Consider the following 15,060-nt stretch of genomic DNA (forward strand, 5'->3'; position numbering starts at 1 on the left):
GGTTATACAGTGCTCAGCATTAAGAGATCTGCTCGATCTAGGAGATTGTGATTTTATCACAACTTCTGCACCCTGGGGCCATGTTTGAATACTAATTTTTGAAGGCTCAGACAGAATCCTTGATGGTGTCAATAAATGGGAATTCCCAATTTGTGATTAGTGGGGGTCTAACTTCTGGGACCGCAACTGATCCTGTTAATTGCGGGGATTCATTCCGGATTCAGTGCTGCAGCCCCATGTAAGTTTTCCTTGCACTGCCGCCCCCCACTGCCTAGATAACACAGGGAACTACAGCATGCTCGATTCACTTGAACAGGAGCGGGCTTGGGTTTCCTTCAAATAGGAAGCCACCGTGTTGCCTTTCAGGAAAAAATATTGAGTTTCTTACTATTAACTTAACTTGCCATCTAGGAAAGGATGGTTGTCATCTATGGTTGCTTGGGGGTCGGGGGTGGGAATGGTCTTAGGAGGGTGAAGGAAGGACCACAGGATATCTGAATGGACATGCTTGGACTCTAGTGTTGAGGTCAAAGTTGCAATCTTACCGATGACCTAGATTCCTCCATTCCTTCCATGCATCCTTCAGTCTAATGCTTGCTCAGCACAAAACAAGGGAATAACACAGTTACTAGTTGCAGAGGATACAGCAAGGGATAAAGGAGCAGATTATTTTCTTATTGTACTGTAGAAGAAAACACACCTGAATAACCTTGTCCTTGTGTAAAGGGGTTAAAAAAACATGGCTCCTGTTTCGATTTTTGCGTGTGTATTGTAGCCGAGCTGCAATACCAGACACAACCCATGGTCAGGTGTGGCGCTGTGTCTGCAATAAAGGAGCCATGTTTTTTTTGTTTGTTTTTTTTAATCTTGTGCAACTGCACTAACCGGCAACTCTTAAACTTTCTACGGTCTAATCTGCCTTGCTCATGCAAAACTTTTAAGAAACTCTTTGCACCCCTGATTGAAATAGAGGGAGGTTATTCCAATCTGATCATGCTGCTTTCATGCCTGGTGCATCGGCATAACCACAGACCGCCCATGGTGCGCATTCTCAAGGTGCGTGGCTTCATCCGTCCACGGGAGGCAGTACTGACCCATTTGGAGTTGAAGAATGATAGTCACACTATGGATAACAGATGGTCACACCGTGGAAGCTTATGACACCGTGGAAGCTTATGATGTGGGAAAAGTCATGCATGCTCGACATAAATGCAAAAAAAGCATGAAGCACAGGCAACAAAAAAAGGTAACGGGGCACAAGAGAGGCCTCTAGGACTTACCTTCACTGTGCTGGCTTCCGGCACTGCCGCTGCCATAGCTGAATCCTGGCTCCTGGTATGTCGGGGGGAAGCAGGCTGGAGCTAGAGGATACTGGTAGGGATATCCCTGCCCTATTGGCCAGGGAGCAGCTGACTGCGGGAGGGGAGCCAGTGTGTCCTGATCAGATGTCCCACTGGACCCATCGTTAAGATTCAGTGCTGCCACATCTGATGAGCAAATACAAACGACTATCAGTTATTTCTGGACATCTATATGATGACTACGGTGCCGAAGCAAGTATGGTGGCCACTAGTAAATACCATGTAACTGCACAATGCTATCACGATTGATAGGCACCATTGTCATCGAGTCTGAGGGCAACATGGATGTATCTACTTTTGGCAATCAACCTTGAGACTATAAACTCCATTTTCTTGTAGAAATTGATATTTTAGTATGTGTATTGGAGATATGGTGGCCAACCACCTCTATGATAACTGAGCTGGAACTAACAGGTGTTGGGTTCACGACTATGACCTGGATGGCATCTACAGTAAAGGGTTGAGGTGCCATCACAAAGGACTACAAAGCAGACCAAACACAATGCTGCTGTACATTGTTAGTGGGTTCTTAACCTTTTTTAATTCCGGGGCCATAAAATAAGCTGTGAGGTTTGCGTGACATATTGTTCATGGTCTTCCCAGGTTCATAGCTTATCCGCGTCTGATCACTGGGTAACCCCTACTTGCCTGGTGGAGTTCAGCTCAATGAGCGATAACGCCAAGAAAAGTGCTTGGCTATTCTTATCCATCCCATAGACATTCGCCAGAAGATATGAGACCCCTGTTCCCATGATTGGTATTCATCCCTAGAATGGGACCCCCAGTGATCAGACATGCATCATCTATCCACAGAAAATTTGGGTGCTACTTCTCCTTCACGAACAGTGGTGGTTGTGACACATGTAACCGCAACAAAGCTCCACTGACTATTAATTCCTGGGAGGTGGGTCCTTCATTTTTGGAATAAATGAGAATACCCCTTTTCTCACCAGGGCATCTACATGGAGTCTGTATGCTACCCCTGTGATAAAAATCGGCATTTCTGTAAGAACTTTTGTTGTCTCCAACTTTCGAAACTCATCCTTAAGCTGGCCAGACACATTAGGGCTCATGCAAACAACCATTTCGATAGGACAAGTGCTATCCAGGAATTTGATGGCTAGCACTTGTGTCCATATTATTCCATGGGGCCGTGCACATGACCGTTTTTGTTTTTTTCTTTTTAAACTCAGACCGAGTGGTCCAAAGAAAAAAATCACAGCACTAAAGATTTGCCTCCGATAATTGGATCGCACTCGCCCATTCATGTCTATGGGTCAATGAAAAAAATCGGAACAAACTTAGATGACATATAGGAGAAAGTGGAGAAACTTTTTTTCTCTCCACCTCCGAGAAAATCGGATCCCACTCTGATCAGAGTCTGATTAGCATAATCGGACCGATTTTGTCAGATGGAGAGAAAACGGTCGTCTGCACCTGTCCTTAGGATTGATCGTTCAGGTGACAGCCACCTCTCCCGAGACCTCCATACATAGGGACGGCCAGCTCAGCTGTGTATAAAAGTGTTTTCTATGAGATAGCCACCGTCAGAGTCATCCAGTAGCGGCCAGTCTCCCGGAGAACAAAAAGATCGAGTGACTGAATTCCAACCGATCGACCCTTATATCCCCCTACATGATTTGTTGGTGGACGGTCGAGAGGCCCCATGCACATTAGATGGTTGGGCAATCCTGCAGTAATCGGACGATTGGGATGACTTTTATTCAATGTGTATGGGCCTATAGGTTGTCGAGTACTGATTACACATTTGATAATGATGAGTGTGCCTCCGCCCATTTGTCAATTATAAGTGGTTAACTATCGGGCACATTTGATGGCAACTACAGAAACCTCTGAATCACAGAAGGATCCTACAGCCCCTGGTCCGTATGGCACAGGTTAAGAACCCTGATGTCCAGCACATGGTGTAGTAATGGTGTTTGCGCCAAAAAAGACAAATTCTAACCAGCGGGCTATTCTGTACACAGACAAGCGACAATAACCAGCAACATGATGAAACGGAGGAATAGGCAATTCGACAGGCATGTAAAAATGATTATCCATCTCTAGTGTCCCATTGCTATGTAGACAGAGATCAAAGATGTATGTGCACTACCACGTATAACAAATTAATCCTAATACATGGGGCTCAGGACAATATTATCCAATTCCCAAACTACCTCCTCCTTCGCCTTATTAGCTGATGTAACAAGTCCCATAAGGCGCTAAATGGCGGCTGTATGACTCTGTGCACCACTATATGATACCTCTAAGCCATTTTGAATCAGAATTAACCAAAAAGTCATCTTCTACTCAAAAACACAAGAACATTGAGTCCTTAAGGGCACAGAGCTTATATCACAGAGTACTTGTCACCAGGTCAAAAGTGGACAGTCTTTGCTCTTATTTTATTCCCACTGCTCACATTAGGATCTTTTTTTTTTTTTTTTACTTATTGTAAATCCACCAAATGGTTGAAGAGATATAGGCCTTTTTATTTAGCGCTAATCTTTATGGTCTTTCCAAGGGGGCTGGGCTCACATTGTAATAATGCAGAGCAGCCTAAAGACACGCCCCAGAGGATCCTGTGAACAACGCCTTAGAGGATCCTGTAAGCCTCGTCCCCTTGTAAAGACCATAAAAATGAGCACTAAATAAAAAAGTCCTTATTTTTCAAGAAGCAAGGTAGATTTTAAAAAAGCAAGAAGCATTCAGGGGAAAAGCGGGAACAAAATAAGAGAAAAATCTTAAGTTCTCTTTAAAGCTCATATTAAACTTCACTTCAAAGTCCACTTGATTAAAATGAAGGATGATGATAAACTGATTATTGATCAGCTGTGATCTGTGGAGAGCCTGGGCAGCAAGTGTGAAGTTTCCCTGCAGTGCTCCCACAGGAGAAATAAAGCAGTACGCAGTGCCTATTGAAATCAATGGGCTGGCGTTTAACGCAGGGATGGGCTGGGTCCTCCAGAGAGAGAGAACTGCTACTTGTTTTTGTGCTTGTTTCTTATAGTCTTTCTTGGTACAACTGGTGGATCCTCCTTCCTCAGCATTGGGAACAATCTAGGAGACCCCTTAAATGTAAAACCTCATTGAATTAACATACACGACTCTTCTCTAAGCTAAATCTTTGCTTTGGAAACTAAATATTGTTGTGATATAAATGTATTTTGTTTGCATTGTGTGATAATAATACACATTACATCTATTGAGCAATGGGACACTATGGCTTTCTGTACCGTAATCTTCAGCCATTGACAGTCAGAGTATTTATTATGGTGACGTTACAAAACTACAACTTTGGGCTATCTGGGAATGTTGATAGTGGTAGTTTTGCAATAGCTGAAAATGCAAATGCCGGGGTCCAGTGATCTAACCTAACTCCTCTCACTACTATACGAAATGGTGGATTCGGTACTTACTACCACACAGGTCTCCAAATACGTAGTAGCACTGTTCCGAGAAGGTGATCTTGTTAACCGTGTGTCTGAGGTAGCCATGCTTCAACATACTGCTGGCATATTTTCTAGCTTCTCGCCGCTCTTTGAAGCCTTCTACGTGAGTGTACAACCAGTCTACGACATCGGCACCTGGGGGGTCAACCAAAACCAAATCAAACATGGGAGTCACAAGGAGCAATACAGTATTGTACGTTCATCCATTTTTGTTCCATTCATCCAGATTGGCATCCATTTTTATTGTAAGGGGAAAAAAAAAAATCAAAGCTTCTCCTGACGTAAAAAAACAGGCAGCACTCGGAGGAAACAAGGATGGAATTAGTGGATTTTCATTTTTTTTTTTTTTCAGACGTCTGAATGAAGCTTTCAGTCATGGCCGAAAGGGATGGAAACCTTGAAATTGTTCCAGAAAATGAAGTATTTCTTCCAGAAAATTATTACAATTACACATGTTTTTTTATACGTATGTTTATTTCCTTTGTGTGGACTTTCTCAAGTCCTCAGACAGTTCTCTTCTCCTCTTTCTGTTCTCCATGCTTAGTGTGACCCACACAGACACACAATGCAAAGATTGAGTCATCGTCTCCCCCTTTTATCTGGTTTCAGGTGTGATTTTCATATTGCCCACACCTGTTACTTGCCACAGGTGAGCTTTAACGAGCATCACATTGTTACTTGCCACAGGTGAGCTTGAACGAGCATCACATGCTTAAAACAAAGTTTTTTTTATCACAATTTTGGAAATATGCCAACAATTTTGTCCGGCCCATTTTGGGAGTTTTGGGTGAAATTATATCCAATTTTTTCATGTGTTGTTCCAATACACTCAAAGAAAATAAACCTGTGTATAACAAAACATGTGTAATTGCAATAGTTTTCATGGAGAAATACTTAATTTTCTGGAACAATTTCATGGGCGACAATACTTTTGGCCATGATTATATGTGGTCTAGTAGCTGTGTTGGGGGGATCGCGTCATGGCGGACTGATGGGAGTGGATGCATCTGGGTACAGCGCTGTATGTATGGTAATTATGGGTCTGTTTAGGTTATATTCAGAAGTAATGGTGTAAGCAGAAGATGATAATTATCCTAACAGTGCAATGGACAAAATACATGACCTGGTATGTGCGGGAACCCCGTTGTATTCCTACTGCTTTACAATAGACCTCACACAGTGACAGATAATCACACATGTACAGCTGTCCGACACAAAGAAGGAAAGCAGAAAGTGATCCGGGCATGTAAGCGATACAGCCGCAACCTTTAACCCCTTCCTTGGTTACACCGATCCTTGCGGAGATTGAGTTTAATTACCGCTGGTCACACGTATTTAACTCGTGATCATCGTCATTTTGGGTTTTTTTTAACTTTCCACAGTTTCATGCCCAGAGCAATGGATTAGCACAATGTTGGGCAACGAGGGTGTCACATTAGAGGGGTCGACCTACCAATGACCGCGTTCGATATTGTAATCTTCAGCCACATACGGTCCCGAATTTCCAGTCCTGAATCTGGCAGTTGCATTACTTTCACTATAGTCGCCATGTCGCTCTTCACGGATAGAGAAGACTCTTCTAGTTCTGCAATAAAATAAGGTAAAAAAAAAAGCGTAAATTCAGACATCTTGAATACTGCATAATTAAAGGGAAACTCTACCCCAATGAGAAGTGTGCTTGATGACCATCAGACCCAAGGTACAAAGGGCTTTATGTGGATTGGTTATGGTACAGAAATTATATCGAACACAAAATACTATAACCTCATAAAAGTAACAATATTAAAACTGCTTTTCAGACATTATAACTCATAAAGTCAATCTCTGGCTTATTATCTCAGAGCTTAGCTTATTACCTTACAGCACTTGCTTATTATCTCAGAGAATTCATTTACTAACTCAGAGCAGTGGCCTTGTATCTCAGTAAGCAATTAGTTTGAAGAAGTAAACCAATGGTTTATCTCACAACACTAGCTTATTACCTTACAGCACTATCTTATTATCACACAGCACATTTATAATCCCAAAGCACTAACTTATTACCTCAGAGTACTAACTTATTAACTCAGAGCACCAACTTGTTACCATAAAAAACATTGGATAACCATCTCAGGACACAAAACTTATTACCATACAGAAGCGCTTTATTACCAAATCTCACTATTATATCAGAGCACTGGGTTATTATCTCAGACCACTAGGTTATTATCTCAGAGCATTAACTAATTATCTCAGATCACTGGCTTATTATACAGCACTAATCTATTACCTGAAAACATTGGATTATTATCTCAGGGCACTAACTTATTACCTTACAGCACTACTTTATTACCAAACAGCACAGACTAATTATCTCAGGACACTAGCTTAATACCTTACAACTCTACCTTATTACCATTTAGCACAGGTTTAATTTTATACCACTAGCTTATTATCTCACAGCATTGACTTATTAACTCAGAGCACTGACTTATTACCTGAAAATATTACATTACTAGCTCATGGAACAAGCTTATTACCTTACATCACTACCTTATTACCACACAGCACAGATATACTGTATAATTTCACAACACTAGATTATTATCTTACAGTACTAAACCTTATTACCAAACAGTACTGTTGTAATTTCAGAGTACTATCGTATTAATGTAGAGTACTGAACTATTCCATGAAAACATTAGATAACTATGTGAGGGCACTATCTTATTACCTTACAGCACTACCTTATTATCTCAGAGCACTGGGTTATTATCCTAAAGCATTGGCCTATTATCTCAGAACACTGACTTATTATTTCAGATCAATGACCTATTACCTTATAACATTGGGTTATTATCTCAGAGCACTGGCTTATTATCTTAGGGCTACGTTCACATTTGCGTTGTGCGCCGCAGCGTCGGCGACGCAACGCACAACGCAAACAAAAACGCAGCAAAACGCATGCACAACGCTGCGTTTTGCGCCGCATGCGTCCTTTTTTTGATTGATTTTGGACGCAGCAAAAATGCAACTTGCTGCGTCCTCTGCGCCCGGACGCGTGCGCCGCAGTGACGCATGTGGCGCAAAACGCAAGTGCGACGCATGTCCATGCGCCCCCATGTTAAATATAGGGGCGCATGATGCATGCGGCGACGTTGCGGCGCCCGACGCTGCGGCGCAGACCGCAAATGTGAACGTAGACTTACAGCACTAATTTATTACCAAACAGCACAAACTTATTATCTCAGAAGACTAGCTTATTACCATATAACATAGGTATTATCTTACAGCAATAAATTACAGTATCTCCCAGAATTGACTTATTATCTCAGAGCTCTAACTTATTATCTGAGAGTACTAATTTATTACCTAAACAGTGGATTATTATTTCAGGCAACTAGCTTATTACCTTACAGCACTATCTTATTACCACACAGCACAAACATATTCATATTGACTCAGAATACTAGCTTAATACCTTACAATAAGGTCTTTTTGCCACACAGCACATAGTCTAAATATCTCAAGGCACTTGCTTATTACCTCAAATTATTATTCTACATCACCCATATAAAAATGAATCTGTGTCTTAGGTTTAGTGGTCTATTAAAAACGTGGCACCAGTTTATTGTGCAGACAAGGTTTGCCAAACCAAAGATCGTGACATAGCGTAATAAGTGCTGTCATGCATCAAGATGGGATTTATCACAACAGAAAAATTAATTAAATGACAAACTTTGTGATTGCAGGAAAATTCAAAGGAAAATTTTGCATTTTCTGCTTCCGATATGGAATTATATGCAGGAAAAGTTGAGTTTTCCCTTAGAGTGGTCTCTTCAAAAATATCCTAGTCCTTGTAAATGTTTGTTTCCGCTTCTAGTTTCTCTCCAGCCCTGAAGTCTCCTCTAACCACAGGTGTCGTGGTCTACACAGGTCACTGGGTTTTTATGTCCGCTGCCCTCAGAAATATGAAACCTGGATGGTCAACATGGCACCATTTATCTTTAAGGTGACGGCAAGAGGGACAATACCCGGCACAGGTCATCCATGTCACAGGATTTAAGAAAACAGATCACGGTTACAAATGTCCCATTAAGAAAGATGATCCAGCCTCGCCTCCCTCTCTAACCTGAGAATCCTGACTTCAGACCCTCAACAAGGAGTAAAACTGTCTTCTGATGAGGAGAAAAGGCAAAACCAAAGGAATCTGTTATCTGACGCCTAAGGAGCCATTATCCTAGACAATACCTACACCTCAGTGCTCCCAGAACCGCTCCGCTCCGTCAGTTCTATATAATCTACCAGTGATTTGGAAGAGGTGAGGTTTCTAGCTCCACTAACAACATTTTTGTAACCTGGACCCCCACCGTTCACTCCGATGTCCCAGGTTGCGTGTTTTCTAGGGCATTATCCCACTTAAGGCCAGGCCCCTTCAACACAAACAACTACAGCTGCTCCAAAGTGGCGGCGGTAGTTGCCCAAACCGCACCCTTCATGGTCAGTTCTCTGCATCTATTGGCTATGGCTACCTAGAATTGACCTTAGTTATGGCCGCCCCCTTCAGCAGTTACTGGCCACACATTGAAGGGTCCCAGGGCTAAAAATTACACTGAAAAGCAGATAGAGAAGAACTTGCCACAAGCAGCGACACACAGTGACTCTTGTAAGGTGGTGTAAGCGCCTAGCCTAAATTACATTTCTGGTCTCTGGACCAGTAAGCACTGGTATGCCTACAGCAGAACTGGGGTAAGGGCATACACCAGCAGACAAATCTCTAAGCCCCCACTTATAGGTCTGTTTTTAATTTCCATTTTTATGATGTTTGGACAGCAAAAAAAACCTAAATGTAACATCCACTTACAGAACCCATTCATTATGGTTCATAAAAAGGTATGTTTTCTATCGGCTATCACTTTTTTTTTATATAGACCCAAAAAACGTTATCTACACAACCTTGTTGATTAATTTATGGAAAAACAAATTCTAAAAAAATGGATCCTTCTAAGGGCTTGTGCACATGACCGTATTTTCAGTCCGACAAAAAATTGGATCGTACTGCTATTCTATGGAGCCGTGCACATGCCTGATTTTTTTTGCCTCGGACAGCATGCTTATCAGTTCGCACTTGGCCATGCAAGTCAATGACTCCGTAGAACACATTGGGCTGCACTCGGATGGCATCTGAGTGCAGTCCGATTTCCACGGACAGACACAATGGAGAAGATGGAGACATGAATTTTTCCATCCTCTCCTCATCCAAGAAAATTGGATCACACTGTGATCACACACTGGTTATTGCACTAAGTATTTCAGATGCCAATATTCCTTCCAATATACGTGTTAGTTTATATGACGAGCAGCAGAAAACGACTGCAGCCGATTGAGCGTGAAATAGTTTAGTAAATCGGGCCCTACTTTAAGACGTTGATGGCTGAGCATGCTTGGCCTTGTAGTTCCTATTCAGCATAACAGAAGTCAGCAGGCCACTTCTGCTCTCCGCCATTCTAGTAGCCCCTAATGGACTTTACGCAGCATTATCAGTGAGATGATCTACTTGGACGTGGCGAGCAGGACGCAGGACACCAAGCATGTCCTGTTGCTTGGCTGGTTGGTGGGACTGTGGGTTTGGGTTACACTGCTGCCCCAGGGCAGGATCAGTCCTGCGCACAGTGCGGGGGCTGCAGTGTGACTTACTTTCCGACTCGGGTAAAGAGCTTGTTAATGAGGAGCTGGTGCATGTGATGATACTCATGGAGGGGCTCATACCGTAACGGGGGTATGTTCCCGTCAGGGCTGAGGTATGAGTGATCCAGGCAGCCGGGTCTATCGGTCTCACGGGTTCCGCTACAATTGGACATGGGGGGGGAAATAAAAAAAAGAAGAGAAAGTTACTACAATGAAAGGAGAGAAGGATACAATTAGTCACATTGTGAGATGTGTAACATGTCAGCTTGCATTTCTCCATTTTCTACCTGATGTTTTAGCTTTATGGAGTGATTTCCAGTCAATTACAATCCTCATGGCAATTCTCTTCCAAGAGCGGAGTGTATTGATCAGTTGTCTTGAGACGCTCTTTGTTTTCCCTTTATAGAGCTTCTTATTGATTGATAATCAGTGAAACTACACGTAAGCCCAAATTCATCCACATTGGCATTTTACCCACCAGTCTTGATGACGGGTGTAAGAATCAGGCACTACTGAAAGGCAATCTGTCACAATGATTTTGCCACCCCATCTGAGAGCAGCATAATGTAGGGACAGAGACCCTGATTCCAATGATGTATCACTTACTGGGCAGGTTGCTGCGGTTTTGATTAAATCGTTGTTTACCTCCTGCAGAACTGGCACCCCCACCGATCAGACATTGATGATCTATTCTAAGGATAGGCCATCAATGTTAAAGTCCTGGACAACCCCTTTAAATATGCCCTACTTGTTGTTGTGTCTACAGCTCCAATGCAGACTAATGAGTCTGATAACAGATTAAACTCTGTACAGTCAGATCTTTAGTCATTCTTTTCATCTATCACCTACTTATTACAATCCTTAATTAAATATATTTAGTATGTTAGAAAAAAACAGGAGGCAGACAATAAAAAGAACATGACTGCAAGGTCAAACTACAGAGAATTTGTAGTCTGTTACCATGGAGACATATAGTTTTGTATAAAAGTCCCCACTGATCCTGTGATCCCCAGTGTGAATGGAGCAGTAGCGTTCATGTATGTCATTTCAATATTTAAAGGGGTGTCCACTACTAGGACAATCCCTTCTTGATCAAAATGTTTGGCGCCAATAAAATAATAAAGCCTATACTCACCTCCCTTGCTGGCGCTGTTCCCGCGGTGTCGGCACTCGCTCTCCCAGGACTCCCGTGCCGTTGTTGTGACACGTGATGCCGGCACCCAATCAGAGCTGGGGTCACTGTCCCCGCCTTCGGACAAATCAAAGAGGAATTCCAGGATCAGCTGACCTTCCACTTCCTCTTCCTGCTCAATTTGACGGGAGGCTGGGACAGTGACGCCAGCTCTGATTGGGTGCCAGCATCACATGTCACAACAGCAGCACGGGAGTCCTGGGAGAGCGAGTGCCGACACCGCGGGAACAGTGCCAGCATGAGCGGGGCTCGTATAAGCTTTATCATTTTATGGGGGCCAAGTGAGGGGCATGACAAGAAGTTGTCCAAGTAGTGGACAACTTCTTTAAGAGAGCGGTGATCACGCATGCATAGTAATACTCATATAAGTGTATAGGGGTGAAGGGGCAGTGACCAGGCATGAGGAGGACGGCTCCAATCGCATGGTGGATACAAGACCCCATTCCCAGGATTATTTCCTGTGCAGAGTTGATAAATGCTATATGTCTAAACAAATCCAGGATGACTCTTTGGGATTTGTACAACCAGAAAAAATAAATAAATAAATATATATATATATATATATATATATATATATATATATATACATACACACACGCACACACAGTATAAGCCACCGACTTGCATACTTTGCTTACCTCGCGGAATGGTGAAGTAGCTTCTCGGAGTGGGGTCCCAACATTTTGCTACAGTAAGGCTAATTGGCCTGGAAAAAAATGAGGCAAATACTAAGGAACTATAGTGCCTATGAGTGATGAGTATGAGTGATACCTGTGGCGGACAGCAGCCATTCATCTCCTCCTACTTTATAGCATAAGGTGAATGAGTGATAGGGAGGGGATGGGGGATGATCTAAATCAACTGAAGGATTGTTTGCTCAACAATTTTTTTCCATTCTAGCCAACAATCCCATGGTGGAGACGGCCTTAGCAAAACTATGTCCAAATGCAAATGTTTTTGGGCGATCTTGGTTGTATTTCGGGTGGGGCTTAGATTTTGGCAAGTGTGTCTCAGTATATGGCTAAGTAATATTTAAATTAAACCAATTAATTGAATAAACTAGCATGCTAAATATATGAGTACTGTCTAAAGGGAATCTGACATCAGTTTTTAGCTATTTAATGTGAAAACAGTATAATGTAGAGGCAGAAACCCTGATTCCAGCGATGTGTCATTTACTGGGCTGACTGCTGCAGTTTCAATAAAATCAGTGTTTTATCAGCAGAAGCTTATCACTAGAGGACTAGGTGTCTCGTGACTCCTAGTCCAACCATGACGCCATCACTGATTGGCAGCTTTCTGCCTATGCATAGTGTACACAGAAAGTTTCCAGTAAGTGATATGGGCGAGGTTAAACAAGGCTCAGCATTCAGAGATCTTCTAGATATGCAGCAGAGAAAACTGTGATTTTATCAAAAGGCCAGCATGCAGCCCAGCAAGAGATACATCTCTGGAATCAGGGTCTTTGTCCGTACCTCATGCTGCTCTCAGTTCACATAACTAAACTTGGTGGCATATACTATATAAAACTGTCCACAACTGTCTTCCATGCTACTTACCCTGGTTTGGATACAATTTCCCTTAAAACTCTGACCGCATCATCATTGCTCATGTTCTCAAAGTTGACATCATTGACCTGAAAAATTCCCCAAAATATAGAGATATATGAATATTAAATAAAGAGATAAACCAAAAGATACATAGATAGATGATAGATAGATAGATAGATAGATAGATAGATAGATAGATAGATAGATAGATAGATAGATAGATAATAGACCATACAAAGGCAATACAAAACCATCCTCAAGACGAAGAATCAAAGTTACAACTCTATCAAACTTAGCCAACTCCAAGACAACTCTTTCCGGGAACTATGGAACCACATGGGCACAAAAAGCAAGAAAAACAACATCCATATCCAAAACGGCAATACATCCCGAAGGAAGAACTAAGCCAATGACAGAAAAACATGATGGCAAAACTAAAGGGAGAGGAGGAAAATTTCCAAAACCCTCTGGATACACCAATCACACTACAGGAAGTTACAGAGAGAATCTCTTCCATAAGGTGTAGAAAAGCCAGTGGCCCGGATGGAATCCCACCAGAGATGCTGGAGTATAGCCCACCAGAAATACAGGCAGCAATGGTTAAACTGTTCACTGCCATCCACAACAGTGAGGACAGGTATGACCCTGCCAACTACAGAGGCATATGTGTCAGCGGCAACCTGGGGAAACTGTTCAACAGCATCCTGAACAAGAGGATCCTCAGTTTCCTCACCGAGCACAACATCCTCAAAGACGACAAGCAGGGTTTATACCAAACCACCGCACTACTGACCAAAGCTACACCTTGCAAGGCCTCATTCAGAGCCACGTCCACAACACAAAGCATGGGAAGATATATGCCTGTTTCGTAGACCTTAAAAAGGCCTTTGACTCAGTATGGCACCCTAGCCTATTTCTGAAACAGATTGAGAGCAAAATAGGAGGAAAGACCTATGATGTCATGAAAAGACGGCGAGAAACGATGTAGCGTGTGAGTGAACAGTGAAAGAACGGCTGATTTCCAGCAGAGCCGCGGAGTCAGACAGGGCTACAGCCTAAGTCCAATATTCTTCATCATTTTCATCAATGAGCTGGCCAGCTCTCTGGAATCCTCCGCAGCTCCAGGTCTCACCTTCCATGACACCCAGGTGACATTCTTGGTCTATGCAAACGACCTACTGCTGCTGTCACCAGCCGAGAAAGGCCTCCAAGACAACCTGAAAATCTTGGGAGAACTTCAGCTCCACATGGGCACTATCGATCACCCCAAAGAAAACCAACATCATGGTGTTCCAGAGGAAAAATCCAAGAACGGACCAGCACCCTTTATTTGTGCTAAACAACTACGCGCTTACAGGAATGGACAATTACACCTACCTGGGCCTGGAAATTCACCAGTCAGGGAGCTTCAAACAAGCCATAGAGACCCTGAAAGACAAGGCCTGCAAAACCTTCTATGCCATCCGAAGGAAACTCTACCATCTGAAGCCGCCAGTGAGGGTCTGGCTAAAAATCTTCAATGCCATCATCACCCCAATCCTCCTGTACGGGAGCGAAGTCTGGGGTCTTCACACATACCCAGACTCGTCAAGGTGGGATTCCAGTCCAACAGAAATATTCCACCTGGAATTCTGTAATCACCTTCTCCAGGTCCATCGGAGCACCTCCAACAGTGCTTGTTGGGCTGAGCTGGGCAGATTCCCACTGCACCTAGTAGTTCTGAAGAGGGTGCTATCATTCCAGGCCCACCTACAGAGTAGCAATCCAAGCTCCAATCACCATAAAGCCCTCCCATCACCCGAACCAGGACCCCCGGGACCAGCTCACCCAAACCC

The 15,060-nt window shown here is 43.0% G+C and overlaps 1 protein-coding gene across 5 annotated transcripts in view; it reads right to left on the reverse strand.

The window, feature by feature from the left end:
• DVL1 (dishevelled segment polarity protein 1) overlaps positions 1-15,060 on the reverse strand; it is a 186,186-nt gene that overhangs the window by 10,812 nt on the left and 160,314 nt on the right. For 2 of the 5 annotated variants that reach the window (XM_077250132.1, XM_077250134.1), the window contains 6 exons: positions 13,235-13,311; positions 12,314-12,381; positions 10,493-10,642; positions 6,270-6,401; positions 4,784-4,951; positions 1,281-1,487 (listed from right to left, as the gene is read on the reverse strand). In XM_077250132.1, coding sequence (XP_077106247.1) covers positions 1,281-1,487; positions 4,784-4,951; positions 6,270-6,401; positions 10,493-10,642; positions 12,314-12,381; positions 13,235-13,311 — 802 coding nt within the window. Of the gene's footprint in view, positions 1-545; positions 594-1,269; positions 1,488-4,783; positions 4,952-6,269; positions 6,402-10,492; positions 10,643-12,313; positions 12,382-13,234; positions 13,312-15,060 lie in introns of those variants that run through there. The other 3 variants (XM_077250135.1, XM_077250133.1, XM_077250136.1) reach the window with 3 other exon arrangements.

Source organism: Ranitomeya variabilis, chromosome 4 (assembly GCF_051348905.1).
Source record: "Ranitomeya variabilis isolate aRanVar5 chromosome 4, aRanVar5.hap1, whole genome shotgun sequence".
NCBI classification, from domain to species: Eukaryota; Metazoa; Chordata; class Amphibia; order Anura; family Dendrobatidae; genus Ranitomeya; species Ranitomeya variabilis.